Source organism: Cibotium barometz, chromosome 39, assembly GCF_041138505.1.
Source record: "Cibotium barometz isolate CiBa-2024 chromosome 39, ASM4113850v1, whole genome shotgun sequence".
Classification (NCBI taxonomy): domain Eukaryota; kingdom Viridiplantae; phylum Streptophyta; class Polypodiopsida; order Cyatheales; family Cibotiaceae; genus Cibotium; species Cibotium barometz.
The window spans coordinates 49,506,893-49,534,220 of record NC_141084.1 but is presented as its reverse complement, the minus strand read 5'-3'; the positions used below and the strand labels follow the sequence as shown (position 1 = coordinate 49,534,220).

At 44.2% G+C, this 27,328-nt stretch overlaps 1 protein-coding gene across 1 annotated transcript in view; it reads left to right on the top strand.

Moving 5' to 3' along the window:
• LOC147616197 (uncharacterized) overlaps window positions 1-27,328 on the top strand; it is a 69,376-nt gene that overhangs the window by 14,796 nt on the left and 27,252 nt on the right. The window contains exons 2-5 of the mRNA XM_086778851.1: window positions 21,875-22,028; window positions 22,137-22,208; window positions 22,866-22,937; window positions 23,575-23,646. Of these exons, the coding sequence (XP_086634977.1) occupies window positions 21,875-22,028; window positions 22,137-22,208; window positions 22,866-22,937; window positions 23,575-23,646 (370 nt within the window). The remainder of the gene's footprint in view (window positions 1-21,874; window positions 22,029-22,136; window positions 22,209-22,865; window positions 22,938-23,574; window positions 23,647-27,328) is intronic.

Genomic DNA, 27,328 nt, shown 5'->3' with positions numbered 1-27,328 from the left:
TGATGCGGGCTTTTAATCAGCCGCACTATTGTGTTTTGGATATGATGAATTAAGGAGTTCCGTCTGCGCTCTGTAATGGCATTCGGACTCATTTCTGTCATCCACATGTGTATTTCTGATTTCAGTCTTACTTCCATGTATCCGAATTAGGTCTAGTGAAAGTTTGATGTGAGTCAGGAATATATACTGGCGATCCTGCGGGTTTCTACTTTGAAAAGGGTAGATTAGGAACAAACCTAGCGTTTTTCGGGGATAAGAGGATTTTTTCTATATGGATGGGTTGCTATATGATTTCCGAAACTGGGTAACAGATGAGGAGGAAGTAAATGCTTATGCAGAAATCTTCTTCAATCAAAATTTCTCTGACCTTCGATATTATCTCCATCATCAAGAAGAAGGTCTGGATTCATCAGTTTCGGGATTTGATAGGCAGAAGGAGAATCATATCTAGGGATTTGATAGGATGTTACGATTTCTTGGAAGTTAGATGTTGAATGGTAATACATTCTGGAGAATTCACAATAGCCTTCATATTCTTATTTTGTAAGATCAGTAGTAAGGCGGCAAGGTTCATAGCAAGGAGGATCATGGCGGATTTTGGCAGTATGGCAGATTTTGACAGTGCAGTTTGACAACACAGTTTGACAGTTTTTCTGATTTGCAGACTGAATCTGCTTTGCAGCCAGAAGGTAACTTTTTATGGCAAAATTTTCAAGGAGAAATTATAATATTATCAATTTAAAATATTTCAATCAATTTTAAGCAGCCAATTAAATGAACTTTGCGGATCCCGATACTGCATTTGTGGCTCTCCGTTTAGCAAATTTAAAAAACCAGTGGGAGGAATTTCCAGCAAGCAGGTGTATTTCAGAGGAATATGGCAGAACAAGAGTAAAATCCATTCTTGTACATCAAAGCATGGTTGTTGCAGATAATTATTATGATCACATTTCAGGTGTTGCAGGAATACCAGAGGAGTTTCCAGATGCTAATTTTGATAGTTGGCAGATTCAAGCAGATTTTTCGACTAATATAAGTGATATTGTGGATGATCAGGGAAATCAGAATTTTGACTCTGAATGTTTTGAAGGACATATTTTGATGGCACAGGTTGATATTCAGCAAGGAGATGTTTCAGTTGCAAAGAATTTGAACAAGTGGATTGATTTTCGGTTTGAATCAAATACAGGTCTTATGGATCAAATTGAGTAGGAGGATTGTCAAGAGCAAGTTGTTAAAGAGTACAAAGCAGGTTTGACACATTTGGGGGATCAACATATGATGCCTGAAATGCGGGCTGATGAAATTTTAAGCTTAAGTTTGATGGATGTGCATTCTAAAATGGATGTAGGAAAAGTTGTTGTCAATTCAAATATATTTTTGTTGAATGATGTGTGCTTTCAAGTTGATGATAGAATGGAGGTGAATTTGTGCAAAATGGATTGTCAGATGTGGATGACAAATTCTAAAATACAGATGATGATGGCAGATTGTCAAAATTCAGATATTCATGTTTTGGAGTTGCAAATTGGTCAAAGAAGATTGCATTACAGGGTGCATAATGATCAATTTATATGGTTTGTAGATCAGGTTGCATCTAAACAGGTTCAGCGGATCCTAGCGGATTATATGTGGATTATTTGCCTGATTTTTATGGAATTTTCAGATTTTAGAGCGAAGTTGTTCTGTGTGTATTAATACACGTTTCTTGCATATTGGTGTCACATTTTCATAGCACATGGCCAAATAAACCTACACAAGTTGATTGAGACTGATTTTGATCGCTGGAGGATTCAAACGGAATGTCAAACTCTTATGAGGGAAGTTGTAAAAGTTGTCAAGGGTCATGAAGAAAGTTGGTGATCAAGTTGACTATTTGGCAGATTTGGGTTCAGATTTATTTGACAAAGGTTGTTTTGATAGTATTCAACTTGGAGGATGTCAAGTGCAGATATTTGATGGATGTGAAGCAAGTTTTACAAATCTGACTATGTCACAAAAGGTGTGGAGGATTAGATCAGATTCAAGGCAGAATTATGATGCAGAATTTTTAAGTGTTCTGGAAGTGTTATCTGATTTGACAGTCATGTTTCTTTCATTCTGTTTGACAAGGGAGTATGGTCCAATTTTCAAAATGTGGAGGAAGCATGTTTTCAATGTCAAGGTAGGAAGTCAGATCAGTAAAGATGCAGCAGTGCAACAGATTAGTCAGAAATCAATGGAGGATTATGTTGCAAATGAAAAGTCAGTAGATATGCAAGATTTCAAAGAGGAGGATGTTTTGATGACATTTATGCTGATTTTGTTTTATCTTTGCAAGATTCTTTGCCTATCTAGTTTACGGATCAAGGGATTATGGGAAACGGGTCCGCCTGGTCAGGCTCAGTTCACTGGGCTGTGCCAGTGTTAGGGCTCTACTTACAGTACCATAGATTACTTTACTTTGTTTTAGTTTTCAAGTTTAGCAATTCCTTTTTGTAAGTCTTTTTGCAAAATACCTTAGTCGGACTTTCATTATGTTTTGGGGACATTCCGATGAAGGAATGCGGTTATAACTACTTGTAACTGATGCGGGCTTTTAATCAGCCGCACTATTGTGTTTTGGATATGATGAATTAAGGAGTTCCGTCTGTGCTCTGTAATGGCATTCGGACTCATTTCTGTCATCCACATGTGTATTTCTGATTTCAGTCTTACTTCCATGTATCCGAATTAGGTCTAGTGAAAGTCTGATTTGAGTCAGGAATATACAATCAGGGACCAGCTTTCGATGTACAGGTCATTTCATGGCTCCTATGGCTGTCATGATGCACAGGTTGACTGCTCCAAAGTTGGTGCTGCTCTATGGTGGGAGGACTTTGGTTTGGATGGACCAGTACCTACAGCCACATTGCCTCTAGGAAGAGGAATCGACTCGGGGTAGAGCGTGCCAATGACCTTGTCTTCGTCAGCGCGAACTTGCGAATGCTTTGCAAGAGCGTGACCAAGAAGGCAGATTCCTTCACCGAGTGGGAGATGAGTCAACAAGAAGAGCAACAAGAGGATGAGGTGCAGGAGCAGCATGCCAGTGAGGATGAGAGTGAGGATGAGCTTGATGATTCTTTGGCACAAGCTACCCATGACCATGAGGCGAGCACTTCACATGGATGATCAATCATGGATCATGATTCATGGGCCTTACTACTTAGCTCTAGCCTCTAGCCTCTAGTCTTCAACACTTTTTTGTCATTGACTCATTTGAGTCCGTCCATGTATTTTGCCTCCTTAAGGCTTAGTCCTGGCTCATTTTGTATCTACTTAATTATTAATATGACTCAAAAGCTTACCATTTTAGTGTAAATTTGTGCTCATTTTGATGTACTTCCAAAGTAGAATAAGTGTAGAGTAGAAAAATTTAAAAAAAAAGTATTTTTTGAGTGCCGTTCCCTCCCCCGTCCCCGTTCCCTACTTATGGCCATCCCCACCCCCGTTCCCCGCCGTCACCGTCCCCCGTCCCTTGTGACTATGAGGTAGGGGATCTGAATGACTCCACGAGCATTGGAGGCATTCAAGAATCTTAAGGTGGCTTTGTCAGAAGCGCCTTGCCTACCGCTTGCCTCGTGGGACGAGCTGTTTTAGTAATCACCGATATGAGTAACATCGTGATCGGAGTTGTGTTACAACAGATGGTTCTTACTAGGGCACAACAGTGCCAACAAGGGTTGCAGCAGAGCAACCAAGGCCCATCTCCTACCATGGCAGATGAACCGATCCTGGAAGACGAGCCCGTTCTTACTCGTTGGCAGCAGGAGATGCAGACCTGGATAGCAGCTATGCAGAGTCAATTCCAGAAGACTTTGGAGACTCTCACATTGCAGATGCAGCAGATGCAGTCCAGACATTCTCAACCTGCAAGTTCGACGGCTTCAATCGACAACGCTGACATTTTACTCCTAGAGGTGGAAGCCGATGACCTAAAGGTTATTTATCGTTTATTACAAGCATCAAAAATTAAGAAATTAGACATTAAACTCCTTGAGTCCTTTTCTGGTCATCGCAATAAGCAAATCCTTCACCAATGGTTGTACAAACTCTGCTTGTACTTTGAGTCCATGGACCTCATAGATGCAAAAAAGATTACCTTCGCCGCGTCTTTGTTGAAAGACAATGCATTTTAATGGTGGCAACGATGACTGTCTGATGGGAAGACCGTTAGCGTGGGAGAAATTCGAGCGTGTCATCCGTAAACAGGTCATACCTGCCAATGTGGATTTTTAAGCACGATCATGCGTATGCCATTTGACCCAAACCGGCTCATTGGCCTCTTATATCTCGCATTTTACCAGCTTGGTACTGGAGATTTCAACATTGTCCCCATAAGCCAAGCTACATGCTTTTGTCGAGGGACTTAACCCCCACGTTGCGCATGGACCTTCACAAATACGATCTAGTTGATCTAGCAGTTGCAATTCGCTATGCCGAACGCATAGCCGATGTCACATTCACACCTCGGGGATCTTTATCACAAGGTTGCCCAGTCTCTTCTACTCTCGGAAATGGTAATAAATTTGTTCGTGAGGGTTCCAAATCTTCGTTTGGCGGTTCTTAACCTCGACCCAATTCTCAGCAGCAGTCATTCCAGAAGCCTCGACAACAAGATGGGTCATCCCCATACCGGCCATGGCACCAACAGTCTTATCAACCACGCGAATCAGACCGTGGATGAGACTCTGGACGCGACCAAACCCACAACCCAAAGGAGTCTTCCTCTACAGGCCAACAGAAGACAGGCCTATGCACCATTTGTTCACGAAGCCACCATCGGTTTGAGTACCCCAAACGTTCCAGTATTCGACAGAACTCCAATGTGGAACCTTCCACCTCGGAAGACAAGTCTCAGGTTTAGCCTTCAGATAATTCTAAAGGCAAACGTGTTATGGTTATATCCCAACACGCACAGGCTTGCGTAATTACTTTAGTGGCAAAAACACAAGATGCCTCTAAAATTCCAGCCTCTGTGTCCACTTAAGTGTTGACATTGCCTGGCTCAATTTCCGACTGTCCTATCACAGTTTTAATTGACATCGGCTGTTCTCACAATTTTGTGGCTACCACGATGGTGCAACTATTGAAGATACACACTATTCGCAGCCCCCACACTTACGAGATCGAGTTGGCAAACGGATCGGGTTTTAATTGCAACACTATGGCTCCTCGACTTTCCTTCCGCATTCACCAATATTGCGATAAGATGGAATTTGAGGTTATGCCTTCATCTCGATACGATATGATCTTGGGTCAGCAATGGTTACATCAGTATGATCCGCTCATCAGTTTTCGTAGCCACACCTTACAGTTTGTCAAAGATGGTAGGGACATCAATCTCCAAGGTGTTCGCGATCAACCCTCCACACCAACCTTGTCCGCACTATAGGCAAAGCGGTGGGTTCAAAAGGCCGGTTGTTCTTCGACACTCTTAGTGGTTTACTCTACAAAAAGGAGATGGTGCCTGACCAAAATTCCAAGGTGGCATATTTGGCCCAACCCTTCTTTGCCCCACACTTGGATCTGTTTCCTACGGAACTACCCCCAGTTTTGCCTTCTCGACGCCTAGTAGATCATTCGATTGATTTACTTCCTAGCAATTCGCCACCGACTCGTGCTCCATATCGAGTCTCTTCTGTAGAATCCCAAGAAATTCAATGCCAGTTAATGGAGCTCTTGGACAAAGGTCATATTCGTCCCAGTAAGAGTCCTTTTGGTGCACCAGTTTGCTCGTAAAAAAGAAAGATAAGTCAATGTGACTTTGCATTGATCATCGTGCCCTCAACAAACTCACTATTGAGAATAAATATCCTCTTCCTCGGATTGATGAATTATTTGATCAGTTGCTTCACGCCAAGGTATTTTCCAAGATTGATCTAAAGTCAGGATATCATCAGATTCGTGAAGGTGATGAACACAAGATTGCCTTCCGCACGAAGTACGGACATTATGAGTATTTGGTCATGCCTTTCGGGTTAACCAATGTCCCAGCAACTTTTATGAGTCTCATGAATGGCCTTTTTCGACCATTTTTGGACAAGTTCGTGATTATTTATCCGGACGATTAGTGCTTCAATCAATGAGCACAAAAAGCACTTGCATCAAGTTTTTCAGGTTTTACGCGAATGCACTTTTTGTCAATCTAGAGAAAAATGAATTTTTCAAGACATCACTAGAGTACCTTGGACACATCATTTCAGCTGATGGCATTCCGTTGATCCTAAGAAGATACAAGTTATTCAGGATTGGCCGACACTGCAAGATATTCATGATGTCAGATCGTTCTTGTGTCTTGCCAATTTTTATCATACGAAGGTCTTTAAGTTTTTAGAAATTGCAGCACCTTTGACAGAGGTTTTAAAATTAGCACCTGCTTTCCGATGGCATATGATACTTCTCACGCCTTTGATAATATATTTTAACACAATTGGTTATGAATGCACGACAAGGCAGGGGTGGAGTATTTGGCAAACTTCCATATGACTATTGACTATGTTCCTGGTCTTTCTAATGTGGTGGCCGATGCTCTTAGCAGAATGCCTCAGGTCTTAGCAATGGCAATTTCTACAGTCCAAGTCGACATTCCAGCAACTTTTGTGGATCATTATGCAGACGATTGAGATTTTGCAAATGCTTTTCGAGTGATTACGACTCCGCAGTCTAGTCCTTCTGATTTGAAGATTTATGCAGCTTATTCTCTCGTCAACGGATTATTAACTGTCAACTACTTATTTGTTGTACTAGTTCTTTTTATTTGCTACTTCCCTTAGTACTAGGCTTCATTATGGCTGAGTCTGCCTTGCATCTCTGGAGGTTTGACAAAAACTCAGTACGAAGGGCTTTGTGTGAATATATGCTCTTATGTGTGTGTGTGTGTGAGAGAGAGAGAGAGCATATCTTGATACATAGTTCTACACCTACTATTGGGCACTGATGACGTTAGTGGAGATGTAGTATCTAGTCCATACTATGCATAATGGAGTTGATAGTTATATAGTCTTGTGGGTTGACTACCATGAGTATATAACATGCATATTTTTAAAAGGTGAATTTGGGCATGTTCTTGGATTCATCTAGGTATGTATATATATATATATATATATATATATATATATTATCAGGATCGCATCTGTGTTTCTCATAACACAAGTATGCGTAAAATCTTGGTGAAGGAACATCGTGAGGTTCCTTATGCAGCTCACCTTGGTATCAACAAGACATATCGGTTGCTGACAGCTTCTTATTATTGGCCTCAAATGAAGCAAAATGTTATAAAGTTTGTTACAACGTGTTTCTCTTGTCAGCAAATGAAAGCCAATAGACAAGCTCCAGCTGGTCTTCTACAACCACTTTAAGTACCAAATGAACATTGGGAAAGTATCGTAATGGATTTCATTACATCTTTGCCTCGTTCTTTGATGTTAAAATTATAGCAACGTGATGAGCTATGGTGGATCAAATGCTAGAATCAACATCATTAACAAAGTGATTAGATGAAAATTAAGACGTGATTAGTAAATAATTAACTAATAGCTTAATGTAGGCATGGTTAATAAAAAACCAGCAAGTTCTCATTAGGCCAATGCCTCAATTTATAGAGTTTACATCCAAGCATCTAATCCCATTGATTTCTCCTTGATTCACTCCACCTCTTTTGCTTGATTCTCTCCACCTCTCCCAGAATATCTCCACACTTCTTAAATCTTCTCATGCTACCCTTTATTCTCTCCCAGTAGATTCTTCTCACCTTTTCACAGGTTCTCTCACATTTACTGATTCTCTTTTACAGCCTCTAGCCAAGGGCTTGTTCCCGCACACACCCTATTCACTTGTATATTTCAACACCTCCCCTCAAGTGAATACTCCTAGCACACCTGCACTCTATACCAAGTTTCCCTCTTACTACTTCATAGTCCGCGACCAGTGTCTCAAGTCCCTAAACTCATAGTTCTTGACACTCTCTCTCTCTATGTGTCCAAGGCTACTACAAGTGCCCGTGACCTTGACTAAAGTGCTCACACATATATCTACCACATGGCCTACATCATCGGTGGCTCATAGGTGGTTTTACTCTGTTGGGGCAGGTTACATTGGGTTGTGGGGTTTCTCTCTCTCTCTCTCTCCATCCACATCCCCACCCCCCCTTATATTGTTTGTATATGGGCTCCACCGATCCATGATGATTCACAGTTGTATCCAGACACATGCACACTTTTTCTTTTCTTTCTTTTCTTCCGATGACCGGAAGAACACAGTTGTATTATTTTTTGTCTCATAGGCCGACTTTGGCCTCTCGTAGACGTTAATATATCTTTCTTTCTTTCTTTCTTTCTCAGAAAAGATGATCCGACTCCTCTTCCTTAGGAGTCTCCATGAAGTTTGCCGATGTCGTTCCTTCTCCACTGGGTTTGCTGTAGCAGTCTCATGCCATGTGTCGTGGCTTTCCACAGTTGTGGCAAGTGAAGGTCCTTCCTCCTACTCTGCCTCTTCCTCATCCTCGTCCTCGAGAGAATCCTCCTCGGGTGAAGAATGCTTTTTCTTTTCCTGCTGTTGAGTCGAGCCATTTCTTCTCTTTGCCTCTGCTCTCTTGCTCTAGTAGAGCTCCTTCTATCTCGTGTAGCTTCAATTCAGGTACATTCTTTAGTGTTGCTACAATATTTTCATATTCACCTTTGTCCACACTCTTCAGAAGCAGTGCTAGTGTCTCATCATCTTCTACCTTTTTGCCAATAGCTGCGAGTTGTTGCTTAATGCTTTTATATCTGTTCAAGTGTGTGATTAAAGGTTCACTTTTCTTCATATCCAATTTGTAGAATTGCATTAACAGATTTATCTTTGAATTTTTAGCTTGTGTGCCAAATAATTTATTGAGTTCATCCCATGCATCTTTAGCCCATTGTATCCCTGTGATGTGATGAATGATTTCATCATTTAAACTGAGTGCAATAAATATATTATGAGAGTAGTCATTGTAATAGCATTAGGCTTCTTATGAGCCTAAAATGCCCGACCGGCCACAGTTTAAGTGAGTGTGAACACTTATGGCCATGTATATAAGTGAATATCTCTGATAATACAACATACTCTCCCATTGTGCAATTGAGTCTTGCTCTTGCTAATCTCTCTCCCTAATGCATGCTAGTGAGTGTGTGTGAGTGAAGTGAGGTGAGAGGAGGGACAAGCACTCATAGTGCAACGCGGCAGTGTGACAACAACGCTCTCGAGAGGCGCAGTGGAATTGCTTCTCAAGGAGTTGTAAAGCTTGGAGACCTCAAGGGTTACGAGCTCGGCCATTGAAAAGATCCTCACGACGGTGGCAATTGCGGTTCACCAGGTAATCTCTTTTTGGATGTGCCTGCTCTTCCACTCATATTCCCCTCTCACCTCTGGGCATTCATATCTTCCCTCAACTAGTCCCCACAAATTTTTCCTCATGAGTAGATACATGGTTTTTGTTTGCCATGTGTAAAACTGCTCCCCATTAAATTTGGCTATCTCTTGTGCTGTACTCATGATGATGTGAAGGGGGTCTTACCTCTTGATCCAATTTCAAGATTCAAGGGCAGTGTCTACCCTTTTACAACTCAATCTGGTGTTTAAGAGATGATTACAACAGATTTATCAGCATAAAATCACCAGAAATTAAATTAAATCAAGGGTAACCAATTTGTATGGAATAGTTGGGGTATCAAACCATCTCCGAATTGCAATCTGAAGTTATAGAGATCTGTATCAGATACCTAATGGTTAATTTAAACCCTCAATTGCACCAAAATACAATGATTAGCACTGATTAGCAAATTAATCCTTTGTTTTGTATGCAGAAAACAGAGTATGCGGGGAGCCCGGATCTGAGGCCTTAGAGTTCAAATGAGCTCAATGTTAGAAGTCATCTCCTGTCTATTTTTATACACCAGGGCCTTTGTTGTGGGTATGCCCGCCCTTATGAGGTGTTTTATCATTTTTTCCCACTCTCTGCATTTTTCCCCTATTTTTTCCATTTTTCTGTGGCATGGGAGGCAGTCTAGTAGTGGCAGGAGGACCTTGAGCTTGGCCGACTGCATCTGTGACATGGCCGATTGCACTGCATGAGTCGTGGGACTCTTCTGATGCTGGCCGACTGTGATTATTCAGTCGTGGATGATTCTTGTGTCCAGTCGGCTGCCCTACAGCAGGCCGACTGCTTATGGGGGGGCATATATATAGGCAGCCCCCATGCCATTCTTGTATCATACTCCGGGATCTTCTTGTGTATATAGAGCAGAGTTACACGCCTATATCTCTCTCTCTTGTGCTGTATTTTTTTTGCATGCGTTTTGCTCGTGTTCCCAGATCTGGTCATCATCTCTGCTGCGTATTTCGACATGGTATCAGAGCCTAGGCTCTAGATAGTTCTTGGGATTTGTGTGAGCAAGAGGGGGACTGTTGTGTGGCTGATTGGTGGACTGTTTGGGAAGAGGAGAAGCAAGAGGACGGCGGGCTGATTTGCTGGACAGCCACTTGCAGGTATTAGTTCTTCTTTGTTCCCACCCACCCACCCTTTTCAGAGTACATCCCCGCAATGGCAGATCTATTTGAGATGGCCGAGAGGCATGTGAAGATCCCGACACTCCCCATGTTCCCGGTGGACCGTCAGTTGGACGGGAGCAACTACGACATATGGAAGGCTATGATGGAATCTGTTCTGGAGTCTTACGACCTCACTGATTTCATCGTTGTTGGGGTTCCACGGCCGGAAGTAGAGGAAGGGGAGTTACCGTCAATCCGAAAGGACCGGGAGGCTCAGACACAGATGTGGGATCGTGTCAACGCCAGGGTTCGTTCGTTTATCTTTCTCAACTGCACACTGCAGCTAATCAATCATGTAAAGCATATGACGCTGGCCAGAGGTATATGGCAGCATTTGGCCTCTCTTTACAATAGGTTATCGCCCATGAAGAGGCTTTCCTTGGAAGTACAGATGCGGGTTATGAGCCCTGCAAAGTCGTCGACGATGCGGGAGCATATTAACAAGCTCCAGGCTCTTCTGCAAGAAGTTCTTCAGGTTGGGAAGGAGATATCGTCAGAGGACATGGCCATAACGTTGCTGTCACATTTGTCCTCTTCGTACTCAGCATTTTACTCGTCTTTGATTACCAGTGGTGGCAGGCTCAGCACCATCACTTGGGAGGAGCTTGTGCCCATGGTCCTGGACCAGGAGGAACGATTCACGAACCCTCCTTAGGGTGGAGGTTCGGAGGCCTTAACTGGCCAACGGTCGAAAGGCCGTAACACAGGCAAAGGGAAGGCTTCGTCGGAGAAGTCTTCTGAGAAGAAGTCCATTACTGACCGCGAGAAACTAGAGAGGACCTGTAATGATTGTGGCGAGAAAGGCCACTATTGGAGGCAGTGTCCCAAGCGAAAGACCGAGAGGGTGAAGATTCCTAAAACCGGCCTCTGGTAGAAACCAAAGTGCGGTAGACTAGCAGTCACCCTTCCACTTGTAGTCCAAATAAATAACAAATTTAACTGGAGCTAGAATGCCCCAAAACTGAAATGAAATCGACACCTGTTGGCCCCAAAGCTTGGCGCTCCTTTCGGTATTTCTTTATTCAAATTCAATGAGATGTAAAACTGAGTACAACAAAGCCAGCTAGGAGAATAAACATGTATGTCCAACCTGTCTGTACAGGACTGAACGGACTGTACCTACAGTCGCCTGAATCTGCCTGTCTGGACTCTGGTCGCCTGCGTCGCCTGAACCGGATGATGCCCAGCAGACTGTACCTGCTGTCGTACAGCAAACGCCGCCTGTACTGGCTGTACGGAACTGCAGCCACTTGCTTTGTTCGTACAGTACTGTCTGTACTGTTTTCAGCCTGTTGTCAGTAACCAATAGTAGTGCAGCCGCCTGACTGTACGGCCTGCAGCCACGTGGTCTGTACGGCCTGTATTCAGTACAGCCTGCACTCTTCACAGCAAAACCAGCACGCAGCCCACACTTCTCAACGCAGCTAGTCGACCAGGCTCTCTTCTCCTCCACGTAGGTTTTCTTGCACGCCTCCCAAAAAGCAAGAGAGAGAGAGAGGAGAGAGATGAGAGAGGCGTGTACCAAAAGTGGAGTTTCCTCCCTCCAAAAATATCCTAAGGCCCTTACTTTAATGTTTATTAAAGTTCCTAAGGGCCACGTAGGCCTAGGGGCCACCCATGGCTAGAACATTTAAAATATTAATGTTCTTGGTCCCCCTTCACATCTGAAGATGTCCACACATCATTCTCTTTGTTCGGGCACCCCAAATATGAATCATTTAATATTTATTTTGCTCAGCAACCACCATGCCCACACTTGTGCTGTTCCATTTTCACAAGGTCATGACATACCCCCCTCTTGAAAAATGGCAAGCGTCCTCGATTGCAATTTGGTGATATAGCAAAATATCTAAAGTGAAATATACAATATGGCAAGATCAGCGTCCCAATCTCTCTAAGCTATGCATATGTAACAACATTCACTACAAACCAATGGTGTAGTAATAGTCCAAGTTGTATACCACTGTGAACCATACACAACCACAACATCCAATGTGACTAGTACACATATATCATAGAAGTCCCATAAACAGATGTACTGCCAGCCATCAGTACCTTCGGGTGAGACAAAAACTGCACCAAGCGACCTCTAGATGTCATTTGAGCCTATCTGTATCAAGGGAGTGGAGGTGCTACCCCCCTCTTGAGCATCAGGCAATCAGGGTTAGTTCCGTACGTCGCACGACTGAAACCGTACGTACCTGCCGTACCGTACGGTACCGTACAGATTCGTATGATACCGTACGTTTTTTTTTTTTTGGGGGGGGGGGGGGGTTGTTGTTGTTGTTGCGTGGAGCAATTTCAGTCTTCTAGAGAGCCATTCATCGCCCTTTGCAGCCTATAGGAAGCTGTTTGTCAGGAGCGTGTGCACTTGCCATTGCCATATTAGGCAAGCGATCATATTGCCTGATGAGGAGGAGGAGGCAATCTTCATGGAGCTCTATAGTGAGCTTGTGGTAGCAGATACTCGCAGCACCAGGAGTCAGCATGGACGGGGCCGAGCAGTTGGAGTTCATAGGCCTCTGCCTTCGGCATCGGCAAAGGGTGGCCTTCGCACATATGTGAGGCGGGGATCCTCGAGCTCCAATCCCCGCCTTCATGATGATATTCCATTGCCCCCTCATGATGATACCCCACTGCCTAGAGAGCCCTTGTTTGATGATGATGGCAACCTACTTAGCGAGAATGATCCCCAGAGTGTCTCATCCACCTTCGAAGAGTCCTCTTCAGAGAACTCTCTTGATGGACACTCTAGTAGTGATCATGTTGATGATCATGCAGATGTTGGTGATGATGTAGACTTTTGATATGTTATAGCTATCTAGGCATTGGGCATCTATCTCCTTCTAGCCCATCGATGATGTATTGTAGTATGTAGTATCATGTATGTACGCATGTTGGCGGTCGCCCATGCCATGAGTTTTTGGCCTATCCTTTTGTAGCAATTTTGTACTCTAATGGCATGATGACATTATGTTCATGGTTCTACTATTTTGTAACTTCTTGTCTACAATTTTTAAGTTTAGGAAGTATTTTTTTTTAAAAACGTACTAATATCGTACCGTACCTCAAAAAATTTTAAGGTACTAATTAGTACCGTATTTTATCGTACCGTACCGTATCGTACCTTTCGTACTAACTAACCATGCAGGCAATGCTCCAAACCCATGCTCTGCTGAACCTGAATGAGCCATAACAAGAGTCGGCTTCAACTCAAAGGTATCGAGATAAAGCTGCAAAACCTGAGGTGAATCTGTTAAGTCACCTTCCTCCATCCACTTCGCATCCATCGGTGAATAGTTCTTGAACTTCACAAGATAGCGACGGGAAACTTGACTTCGTATCTTTCTTTCCTTATGTGCCAGTATCTGCTCTGGAATAAGAACCTCATCAAGTTCCTCAACTTCCGGCTGAGCCTCATCTGATACATCCTCAGGCACATCCCCACGGAAAGGTCTAAGGAGACTCACGTGAAATGCATTGTGAATCCTCCAGTGATCTGGTAGCTTCAAACGATAGGCCACCTCACCAATCTTTTCCAATACGTGAAAAGGTCCATAATAGCGCATGCTCAACTTAGGGAATAAGCGCTCTTTATCCTTCATCTTCTTGAGCCTAGCCTTTTCAAATCGCAAAAGAACCCAATCACCCAATGCAAACTCCAAAGCACGTCTGTGACAGTCTGCTGCTTTCTTTTGTTTTTGCTGAGTTTTCTGGAGTGCCAACTTAACTCTCCGATAAGCTTCATCCATATTCTCCACATACTAATCAGCCTCAAAGATCTTATCCTTTGTGTGCAAAATGGGTGGTACCTTCTTTCCTCCTTCCACAATCTCAAAAGCCGCCTTGCCCGTCGAGGTATGAACGGTGTTGTTATATGCAAACTCCACCAAAGGAAGATACTTTTCACATTGTTGCTTGTGCTCTGACACATAACACTTAAGAAGATCTAACACTGTAGAGTTAGCCTCTTCCGATTGACCATTTGTTTGTGGATGAAACGAAGATGAAAACTTGAGAGTTGTTCCCATGTTGTCAACAAACAACCCTCCAGAATAAACTCGTCATCCGTGGATCACGGTCACTAATGATAGACGTAGGCAAGCCATGATACTTGAAGATGTTCGCCATGAACAACTTCACCATATGATCAACTTTGATCCTCTTACGCACGGGAATGAAATGAGCCTGCTTACTGAACCTGCATATGATAGTCCAAATGCCATCATTTTCAGTTTGTGTACGTGGAAGATCAAATATAAAATCCATGGCAATGCTCTCCCAAGGTCTATCGCTGCTAATGACCTCAAGTGGATGCAAAATAATGAGATGGAATGAGGGGAAAGGGGGACAACCCTTATATACTCCTCATGAGAGCTGGGCGGGTGACTGTAGCATAAAAATGCTATAAACGGCATAAAAAGCTGGGAAAAATGCCTAAATAAATATGCATATGCAAGGCGTCATAAATCGCCAGTACAAGCATGAAAAATGATGCAGTAGATCCTCTCGGGATGATATATAATCCAACACCTCCTCTTCAGCGCCAAAGGGGCATGCTGAAGTAACACCTCCAACGTAGCTCTCGGAAGTGGTTTGGTGAAGAGATCAGCCACATTGTCCTTGGTAGAATAGTAGGCCAGTCGAAGAAGTCCTAACTCGATCCATCCGCCCACGAAATGATAACACACTTCAATTGTCACGTGCATCCCGCACTTGGATGCCACGTAGACATTTCTGTACAGAAGGTGTAGGACTTGGGATGGTGAACTGGTCCCATGTGAGCCCAGAGTCAGCCAGGGATCCATCTCAAATGTCCGAGGTCAGGTGTGCATTGTCCTGCAGAGGAGTCTAAGGTCAGGTGTGCACTGTCCTGCACATGAAACAGTGCCAGTCCGCGCTGTGAGTCTCCCTCTGGAATGATGTCAGTGATTCCATGTATCTGGTATGGTACCGGATGCCAGATCACTGAGTAGTTAGTGTTTAGGACAAGGGGCCAGCCCATGGGGCTACCCCAAGTCGAAGTGTGGGCATGGGGATGGTGTGAAACCACCCCCATGAGGGCCAGGAAGGCCCTGACTGTACCCACCAGCCATGGGTAGGCCATTGGGGGCCTGTAGGATAGCCCCAGGGGCAGGCCAGGGGTAGCTGACTGCTTATCTAGCTCTTGGAGAGGTTTAAGGCAAGTATGGGGCAGCCCATACAGGTTGCCTAGCCTCCAAAACAGGGGGCATTGTGGAGGCGGACATCCCCAAGACAGCCTTCCGTACAGAACGGGCCCACTATGAATTTGTGGTCATGCCATTTGGCTTGACGAGCGCCCCAGCTACATTTAACCGCATGATGATGCGTGTTTTCCGGGATTTCATTGGAAAGTGTGTTTATATTTCTGGACGACATACTCATATTTTCAGCTACGGTTGAGCAGCATGACATTGATGTGGAGAAAGTCCTTAAGTTGCTGGAAAGCAACGTGCTCTACGTCAATGAAAAGAAGTCAGAATTTTATCTGTTCCAGGTGCATTACTTGCGATATATAATTAGTGCTGAAGGCGTTCGACTTGATCCGGCTAAAGTGGCCGAGATTGTCAATTGGGAAGTACCTCAGACAACCTATGACATTAGATCATTTGTGGGTATATGCCAGGCATATTCCACCCACATCGACAAGTTTTCTGACCTCTCGGCAGATCTCACCGATCTGCTAAAGGGAGTGAAGACAAGAAGGCAAAAGATGCGTCAGAAGCGCCTTGTTTAGCACTTGCCTCGTGGGCGATCCATTTCAGGTGATCACCGGTGCGAGTAACATCGCAATTGGAGGTGTTTTACAACAGAATGGTCATCCAGTAGCTTACATTTCTCGTAAGTTACTGCTCGTCGAGAAGAACTACTCAGTTTATGATCGTGAACTCCTAGCAGTAATACAGGCCTTGAAACATTGGAAACACTTCCTGTATGGCCGTGACTTCGAGGTTCGCATTGACCATCAGGCATTACGCTGGATTCAGACAATGCCAAGTGCACAGTGGAGTGATCGACAACACCGCTGGAGTCATATATTCCAGCAGTTCGGTGGTATGATTGAGTACCTTCCAGGAAAGGCCAATCCAGTGGCCGATGCTTTGAGCAGGAAGGGACAAGTGTCTACGATTCAGACCACTAGACTTGATCTTGTTGGTACAAGACTAGAGGACATGAAGCATAGGTACGCGGATTCCGAGAAATTCGGTACGCAGTGGGAACAGGCATTGGATGCCACAGGACCATGCCATTTTCTAATATGCGATGGTTGGCTTTTCTACAAAGGCCGACTATGTGTCATGAAATCATTCAGGGCAGCTCTTCTCAATGATGCCCATGACGCCATTACAGGTGGTCATAGGGGCATGAATTCGACTCTGGAGAAATTAGAACGGCAATACTATTGGCCAAAGATGAGGCGTGATGTGTTTACATATGTACAACGCTGTGACATTTGTCAAAAGGTGAAAGCTCCTCGTGGAAAGAAGATAGGGTTGTTACAGCCCTTGCCAATTCCCGAGGGTCCTTTCCAAGACATTTCCATGGACTTTGTCACGAATTTGCCTCCCAGTCCGAGTAAGCATGATACGCAGTGCGCTTAACTATTGTTGATAGGTTTAGCAAATTTGTTATGCTTATTCCTTGTAGGGCCAATGTGACCGCCGAGGATGTTGCCCAGTTATTCATTTGGCATTGGTACCCGATTGGCGGGATTCTTAGAGCCATAGTGTCAGACTGAGATGCCAAGTTTACCAGTCATTTTTGGAGGGCATTGTTTGATAATTTTGGTACTAAGCTGAATTTTTCCAGTGCATTCCACCCACAGACAGATGGCCAGACAAAGATATACAACCAGTTGGCCTTTGATGTGCTGAAGTGTTATGTCCACGATCAGCAAGGAGTGGGAATCGTATTTGCCTTTAGTTCAAGCTGTTTTGAATGACTCTTTTTCTTTAGCTATTGGTAGGACTCCATATGAGGCAGCGTTTGGAAGACCTTTCCAGTCGTTGTTAACCAGGACTTCGTCTTCAGTACCGGAGGCGAACAGAGTGACGGAGTCTTACCAGGACATCTTAGAGTCAGTAAAAGACAGATTGGCTAAAGTACAAGAGGCCTGCACTCGACAGGCCAATAAAGACCGAAGGGATATGAAGTTTTCGGAAGGGGATTGGGTTTATCTTCGGATAATGAAGCAAAGATTGAAGTAGGTGGGCAAGCGATGCCCAAAGTTGTCTTTCAGGAGCTTCGGACCTTTTCTTATCCGGAAAAAGATTAATGAGGTGTCTATGCAGTTAAAGCTACCTCCGAGTTGGACTATGCACGATGTATTTCATGTCAGTTGGTTAAAGCCATATGCAGGTCCACCCCCTTCAGAGGTCAAAGACGAAGCGGAACTAGACATTGTGGATGAAGCAGAAGTTATGGTTCTAGAACAGATCCTTCTGTACCGTTTCAAGCATGGCTCAGGCCGAAGACTACGACAGTTCCTCACGAAGTTTCAGGACCGAGGAACCCATGAAGCGGTATGACTCGACAAAGAGTTCTTCAAAGACTATCCGGCGTTATTGACGGATTATTTGGAGGCTATGCAGCTTCCGTCAAGTTAAGCAGAAGGGGATGTCACGTGCATCCTGCACTTGGATGCCACGTAGACATTTCTGTACAGAAGGTGCAGGACCTGGGATGGTGAACTGGTCCCATGTGAGCCCAGAGTTAGCCAGGGATCCATCTCAGATGTCCAAGGTCAGGTGTGCATTGTCCTGCAGAGGAGTCTAAGGTCAGGTATGCACTGTCCTGCACATGAAACAGTGCCAGTCCGCGTTGTGAGTCTCCCTCTGGAATGATGTCAGTGATTCCGTGTATCTGGTATGGTACCGGATGCTAGATCACTGAGTAGTTAGTGTTTAGGACAAGGGGCCAGCCCATGGGGCTACCCCAAGTCGAAGTGTGGGCATGGGCATGGTGTGAAACCACCCCCATGAGGGCCAGGAAGGCCCTAACTGTACCCACCAGCCATGGGTAGGCCATGGGGGGGCTGTAGGACAGCCCTAGGGGCAGGCCAAGGGTAGCTGACTGCTTATCTAGCTCTTGGAGAGGTTTAAGGCAAGTATGGGGCAGCCCATACAGGCTGCCCAGCCTCCAAAACAGGGGGCATTCAGTGCCCAGCCTGCAGCAGGCGCCTAAGTGCCCAGCCCTATTTCCCATGTGCGCAAGCAACAAAGTGATGCGCAGCATTTAATAGTATTTATTGCTGTATTTTCTGGTCGAAGGAGCATTTAATGCTGGCCGACTGCTGTAGTACTGGCCGACTGCTCATGATTGGGTAGTATAAATAGCATTGCCCACAATCCCATTCATTCATCTCATTCTCCACCAAGAGCTCAAGCATAAGAGGCTAGACAAAGCCAAGAGGGTGCTAAGCAAAGGGGTGAAGGATTCAGGTCAAGGGAAGGGTATTCCCAGCCAAGAAAAGGTCCAAGATTGTTGTATTTTCTTTCAGATTTCTCATCATTCTAATAAAGCAAATACACCATCCGTGGTGGGGGCCCTATAGAGGGTAATTGGGACCCAATACCGTGTCCTCTCCACCTCTCCACATCCCCACCCCCCTTATATTGTTTGTATATGGGCTCCACCGCTCCATGATGATTCACAGTTGTATCCAGACACATGCACACTTTTTCTTTTGTTTCTTTTCTTCCGATGACCGGAAGAACACAGTTGTATTATTATTTTTTGTCTCATAGGCCGACTTTGGCCTCTCGTAGACGTTAATATATCTGTCTTTCTTTCTTTCTTTCTCTCTATTTTCTGCACTTCTCCTTTCAGTTTGTGCGTTAATTTCCGTCGCGAAAAGAGTGCTGAATTCTGAGTATTGAAGTTACCGATTCTTCTCCGAAGCTTCCGCATATTACATCAATATGCTTGGATCGTCCTTGTGTCACAGGATTCTGAGCTAGAGCAATAGCACTCTGAGAATCCGAGAAGATAGTAACCGGGAAGTGTCGGCACAGCACAAATGCTCTAGAATCTGATGAATCCGAAGTGCCTCAGTGGAGGAGAGAAGGTAGGATTTATACTCTTCCTCGATGGAAGAAGCATAAACAGCCCTTTGCTTTTGAGACTTCCAAGAAACCAATCCAGTACCAAGCATGAAGCAATATCTAGATGTAGACCTCCGAGTATCAATGCAGCCTGCCCAAGCAGAATCTGTGAAACCAACCAGATCAACACCACTGGAGTAGGTGATGCCATAATATGAAGTACCTCGAAGATAATGAAGAACTGTCAAAGCTGCCTGCCAATGAGACCTTCGAGTGGCTGATGAGAATTGGCTGAGGACACTCATAGGATAGGAGATGTCTGGATGGGTGTTGGCAAGGTAAAGCAATGAGCCAACAATCTGCCGGTACTCTGTGAATCCACCAAGGGTGTATCATCCTCCTTGGATAACTTGGCATTGGGATCCATGGGACAAGAGAGAGGTGTACAATCTGACAACTCATAAAGTGAGAGAAGCTTCTTCACATACTTCTGCTGAGAAATGAAGATACAATCATCTTTCTGCCAAACCTCCAGCCCAAGAAAATAATGTAGATGGTCAAGATCAGTCATCTCAAATGTCTCTGAAAGCTTTGAGTGAACCCGTGTGACCAACCTAGTATCTGAGCCAGAAAGAATGAGGTCATCAACATACAAAACAATGACATAGATATCTCCATCAGAAAGAAGTGCATAGAGATTGCTGTCAGCATGTGCCCTCTCAAATCCAAGGGATAACAAGAAGGCATCAATCTTCTGATACCAGGCACGGGGTGCTTGTTTGAGACCATAAAGAGCCTTCTTTAGAAGATACACATGGGTGTCCCATCCCCTCAACCACTTTTGTGAGAGAGTGGTTAATGAGATAAACTAAGGTAGCCACAACTTCACCCCAGAAAGTAGGAGGGAGACCTGCATGATGCAACAAAGCACGAGCCATCTCTTTGACGGTCCGGTTCTTCTATTCCACAACTCCATTCTGCTGAGGAGTGTAAGGAACAAAACACTAAGAAGCTAAAACCAGTTTGTCTTCAAAATGAGCCATACCATAGTGTTTTTCTCTCTCCAAAACACTAAGAAGCTGGCTGAATTCTGATTTTCAGAATTAAAAGTCTCCATTCAAGCTAGAAGAAGAAGAAGAAGACTATTTCCAAATATTGAAGCTGTGGAAGAATCATCTTGGCTCCAGTTGCTACTATTTCTATGCTTGGGAAGTGCTGGGCATTCTCCTAAGGCTCATTTTCAGCCACTAGGTGGTTGATTTTATTGAAGCTAAGCTACATTTGCAGAAATCGGGATTGCTAGGCAATCTTGGTGAAGGGTGCTGGGTACCATATTGCTAGCTTGTAGCTTGGCTACTTGTGGGCAAGTATAGTTTTTGTGAATTGTTTTCATGTTCAATCATTTTGGAAGAAATGGTGGTGTATGGCTGGGCTAAGCCACCCGTTTTATGTACATGTGAAATTTTTACTCTCTTAAGGCAATACATGTCCTTCAGGGGGGGGGGTGCGGACCAGCCCATCTTCTGGTCCCTAGTGCATTATCATTTCTTTTCAGTAGTTCCAAATTGTATAATCAATTGTTATGGCTATGTATGTGTGATATGGCAGTGATCAAAGGATAATAATCTTATGATTTCAGTACTAAATTGTGTATAACCACGCACCTGTTTGTGATAGAGTATGAATCTCCCAGGAGGCTCCCTCCAAAGGGTGTATTCTATCCTCACGACTACCCTTTTGTCGAAGGGCTGCTCAACCATGTTGAAGTCTCCTCCAATAATCCAATCATCAACATGGGGAAGGAGTTCTCTGATGGTGTCCGAGAGGGCCACCCTCTCTCCCCTCACATTAGGTGCATAGATATTCAAGATACCCAACTTCTGTCCCTCCTAGTAGGTATGATAACACCATAACCAATAACATCAGGCAAAGGTGGTCTTTGACTCTGATCTAAGTCGGTAAAGATATTTGAGAATTGTATCCTTCAAGTTTGTTGAATTTTAGTCTGTAAAGGTAAAGGCAATGAGTTCTGTGGGCCGGGAGTTAAGTGGCAAAGGTGTTTACCTTTCAGGATCTGAGTTTGAACCTCCTAGCTACACTTGCTAGACGTGCATGATATCTATCCCTAAAATACTATGTATAATCTTGAAAAAAAGATAAATCTTATGAAGAAATGTAATCAAGCCGTTGTTTCTTTTGTTTACTTTTTCTTGCAGTTGAAGTTTTGAAAAATCTATCTCAGAAATATAGCATTGATAGCTGGACATTCAGCAATGATCCATGTGGGTCCAAAGGACAGAGTATTTTTGTTGGCTATGTGAAATGCGTTTGTACCTACAACAATGGCTCAACATGTCACGTCGTTCAGATGTAAGTTAGTGTATAATCACTTTCTTTTGGGCAAGGATACACTGACTGTAATGTGGAGATAGAAAACTAACTCCATCGAATGCAAACTGATTCTTCTATTGAATGCAGGTACATATTTGAAAATGGTCTTCGTGGTACATTTCCAATGGATGTCTTTAACTTGAAGTACCTTACTTATTTGTAAGAGCATTCCAGGACAAACTTTCTGAAAAGTTTGACATAATCTGTTTTTATGGTAACATTTTAAATGGTTTCATTGAAGAAAACCCTAATTTTGGGGAGATTTGGTAATAATTCTGAGTGATTTATTATAGCTAGCACACTTAACAGGATGGGGAATGTTGTGAAGGGGTTTTTAGGGTCTTTGCATACAGATTCCCCGCCCGTTGGATGGGTGGAGGGTAGGGGAGATTCCCCTCCCATGTGGTTGAGATCTTCCCTTCACGGGCAGGGGCTATGTTTGTAAAGACTCTTAGAGGATCATGACTGCAGAAACGGCTGTTGTCTGCGCAAGGGAAATGGCCTGAAACTAGGAAACAGAAATGGCTAGGATTTGGAAGGTTTTTAACATTATATAGTTCAAATGAAAAGTGAAACTAGGAAGAAAATAGGAAAAAAGGAGGGAGAAACAGAGGAGTAACTTTGGGTTTAATTATAATTTGGAGGCGGTAGTGTGGATGCTTGGGGCCCATCAAACTTCATTGGAGAAAATTAGGAGGGGCTATTCGAGAGACACTACGTTTCTTCATTTTTGGCTAGGAAACAGCTGTTACCTGTTACTATATTTAATAGGCCAATGCTAAACATGTTTTCTCATTGATTGTTTTAAACATGCAGAGACTTCGGCCGGAATTTTCTCAACGGCCCTCTACCACGCGAGTTGGGAACTTTAACAGGTTTGACCCACTTGTAAGTAACACTGAAGGACTCTAATACAAACAAGGGATGACACTTTCAAGAAAATTCAATCTCTATAATTTCAGAATCGAAAATAACCACCTGGCGATAATAGGATGGATCATCCTTTGCATCCTTAATGGAGTGAAATGGACTATCCCCAGCTTTCCTTTGCATTGCAGTACGGAGTACCTATATGAGACTTCTAGTCATGCAAGAAGTTGTTGTCTTTAACAGTGCTACTCTAAATTTCAAGGGAATGGCTGGTTCAATTTGTGTGAAGTTAATTTCTGCCCTACTGAAGGAGACTAGGAGACCAGTGCTTATAACTACCAGTCCCTAGGGGGTGCCTAATGCTCATCACGGGTAGAATTATTCCACGTAAGGGTTTTCCAGTCAATCGGTCTCATCTTGTGTTGCTGGAGCTGACTTCTAAGACCAGACTTAAGCATGTGCCATCCTGTGATATGCATTTGTGTTGTGGGCTCCTATGCCAATCTGGCGTCTCTGCAGACTTTAGTGAAGGTTTATCTTATTTGTTTCTTTCTCTTGCCTCTAAGATTCAGCATTTGTTGTACTATTCCTTTTCGAAGGCTTAGAATCAGTACAATGTCAGCAGTCTTAATACCTTCATCTTCTCTTCTTGCAGTGCTGTTGGAACAAATTTGCTTTCTGGACCAATTCCACAAGAGCTCGGCAACTTGACTAGTCTTACTCAATTGTAAGCCAGCCTTGACATAAAACATGCCTGATGTTCATTTGTATATATTCTGATGAGCATAACAAGCATACAATGCCAAGGTCTTGCTTCTATATGTTGTTGCTATTGCTCAAGGTTACTGCATGCTTTTAAAATATCATTTCTGAGGTATTATTGTTGTCGTCTTTTGGAAGGGGTGATTGTTTTTGCATCCTTATATTCTTCCCCTTAGCAATTACTGTTATTGTGGTGTATTTATGAGGGAAAACAGGGGTTGTACCGAGGAAGGTGGTGGTCCCTTCAATGGCACGTAAACATGTAGTTGGTATCACAATTTTCTAGTGGAAAAGTCATTCTTTAAGAGAACATTTACATCACACTTGGGGTCCAATCAGAGTGGCACCCTCAAAAGGTTATGCTTGAATCCCTTTATAAAGAAGTGCTGCTACAATATTCTACATACACACTTTCGAAGAAACCCTAAGGAGTTTTGTATTTGAGAGAGTCCCATCAAGTTGAGAGGGTGCAGCCTTGACGAGACGCCGTGAGAGAGCTTGGTGGTTGTAGGAATCAGCAGCATATTTAGTGGGCAAGGTCCACAGACACCATGCACCTTCACTAGAGATGGTGTGGTTATATGGGTGTATCTCATCCTATTTTTCTAGATAACACATTAGATAGAGACTGAGGAGCACACTCCCCTTGTTTGTGCAGCATATGCACGCATTAGGTGACAGTTCTCACATGTCTTGGAGGAATTTCTTAGTCTATCACATATGATTGTTGGCCAATAAGTTGTGATAGCTGGGTTCTTATTTTATGCAGGTGCTTGATCATGGAGACAGTTTTGTAACAGCAGTGTAATCCTCCATATGGAAAGCATCTAAGGCTGTGTGATGTGGGCCAATGGGACATACCGTTAAAAATCAGTAACTCATGCATGGCTGGTCCTTGCCCCGTACATGGAGGTGAGTTTGTATCCAGCCCTTCGACGATGTTAAATAATAGAAGGATCTTGTTTCTGGGGAAAAAAAAAAGAGTATACACAACAGGGATACAAGTTGAGAGTCTGGCAAAGCAAAGGGTATCCCTCGGGATGCAAGGGTATGTAGGGTATACACAATCTGGGGAGGCAAAGACAAGGAGCAGAATTTGTGTAGATGCCCACCCTACTATGAGATTTGCTGGATATGCCATCGTCTTTTCCAAGACGAAACCAGCCCCGTCTCGCGTAAGGAAGCATTAGCACTTGAATTGGATCAGCCCAAGAGAAACCAGCACCCAAACATGCCATCATGACGGAAACATTGGAAGAGGATAAAAAAGGGCAATCAAGGTCCTTGAATGTGAGGATCACCGGCCTCCCCAAGGTGTAACACCCAAAGAAGATGGAGAGAGTTATGTAGACAAATGGTGTCATGGGAACCCTGTTCATAAATGAATGGCCAGCAGGGAAGGACATGACAATGGAACAACCCCTCCTCCTCAAATTACAGGACCAAGAAGCACAGGTAGCCTTCTTGTGAAAAAGGGTAGCCCCCACCAAAGTCTACTTGAGCAATGATCTCGTATCGTTGTAAGTGAAGCAATGCAAAGTCAAGATGGTCCAAGTCATGGAAGCCTACAAGGCACGCAGATGGATCGTGTATCAAGAGTCATCATCACCAAGCAACGACCCGCATGCTGTGATGGGTCCATGAGACCATACATGTACTCTGCATGGCCACATCTCACTGCAGCGGTCACCAAATGTGCCAGGTGACTGCAGAGTGCCAAGTATTCCATGGGGAGCCCAAGGAAGGAAACGGTGACAGGGAAAACAGTGATTCCGGCCAAAGCGTCTGCATCTGGAGAGAAATAGTGGTCCCATCTGGTGAAGAAAGCATGTGCCTTCCGAATCGTGATCGAGTTCCACGACAGGGTACATTCTGCCAAGGTTGCCAAGTCAAACTCAATCCTGATGTAGCCATTGCCCAAGAAATGGATGTCAGTGATCCATCCTTGGTCATGGCTGCCTGCAGGAGGTCTCTGAGTTGCCCAAGCGTTGGCTTGGCTGCCAATCAGTTTGTAGACAAGCATGGTTGCTTCCAATGATTGAACTGAAGAGGCTAAGAGCTGGAGGTCCGTATCAAAGAATTTGCAGACTGCAAAGAGAGCACAGGATCATTGACTAGGCAAAAAGAAGGGGAAAAGTGGTCTGGCAGGGAAAAAGACCATTCTGGCCGGGCGCAGAGAGGGAACCATGGCGAAGTGAGCAAAGGAACACGAAGAGAGGCAGGTGTGGGATGGCTGCGCACAGGTGGAAGCAGGCAAGGGCGAGGAGGGACGGGGCGGGGCAGGGCAGGGGTGAAATGCGCAACGGAGAAAGGGGGGGGGGGGGGCGTTGTCTGTGCACGGGAGGCAACGGGCTGCGGGGAGGGGGGGGTGTGCAGGTCACAGTCCGGACCTCTAGGCTCTTGACGTCTTCATAATCATGCTTTCCAAACCGGGTGGCTTTGTCAAGACCTACACCAGGAGAGACACCATCTTCTACACAGAGACTCATCAACGCCCAGAGAGAGGGTTACCCGATGTATCCAGATATGTAGATATGCATGGGATTCGGCCTTTTGGGACCATACCAATACCGAGAGGGGGGGTGGGGGGGAGGCTGCTCAAAAGGTGTGGCATACCTATTTAGGCTTCACTTATGAAGGGTACTTACACTGATCACACAAGATGGGGAGGCCGGTTTATGTCGATGTGTTTAGCCAGACCTGGCTCTTAGATTATGCATATTATGATGCTATTTCCCACTTGAGACATCTGCCTTCGTACGGGCACGGACAGCTGCATGGCAGGTGCATATGTATGATTTCCATGCAGATGCAGTTATGCCTTCAGAGACAAATCCCACAGAACTGGGGCTACAGCCGACATCTCGTGATGCATGATCTGTTACCACCTATGGCGGATACGTGGGCCATTTACAAACCAGTTTCTGTAATAAAAAGGCCACAGAAAGACCCAGTTCAAGAGCCTTTGGCCCTCTGGCCCTCTGGCCTCTGAACCATTTCACACAAACCACACGTTGCTTGACTGAATTGTGGAACCACCAATGGAGAATCATGAAACACCTCCAATACCACCACATACAATCTTCTCAGAGGTGATCGGTGATGACTTTATATCATCCCTTTCAGAGCCAAAATCTATGAAGGATGCCTCATTATGTCTACCGTATACAATTGTAGGTCCTAGCCAACCTCCGAGTGAATGTGAGTACCAACCACGGAATATAGCAGGTCTTCTTGTCCTCGGAAATCCGTGTTCCAATAAGTTCTCTTTTAAACGGTAACATGCAATTATGGAGAGAATGGTAATTTAAGAGCCCACGTGGAAGAGCTAGATGAGGTTGAACCATTTCCAATGGGACAAAATCCATCTGAGCCTAAGACAAAACACGAATATCCGAAAGTTCCCATGAACAAATTGGGACAATACTTTGAGAGTGATGATATGAATGCCATATTACCTGTCATGTATAAGGAGAAGCAAGTCACAACAATCTTGGATGGTCGTGCTGGTGTCACCATAATCACCAAGAACTACTGGGAGACTTGGGGAAGCCCACCACTTGTAGACACTAGTCTCGTGGTTAAACTAGCTGACGGTAATACAACGCAGCCAATCGGTATACTTGCAAATGTCAAGATCAAGACCT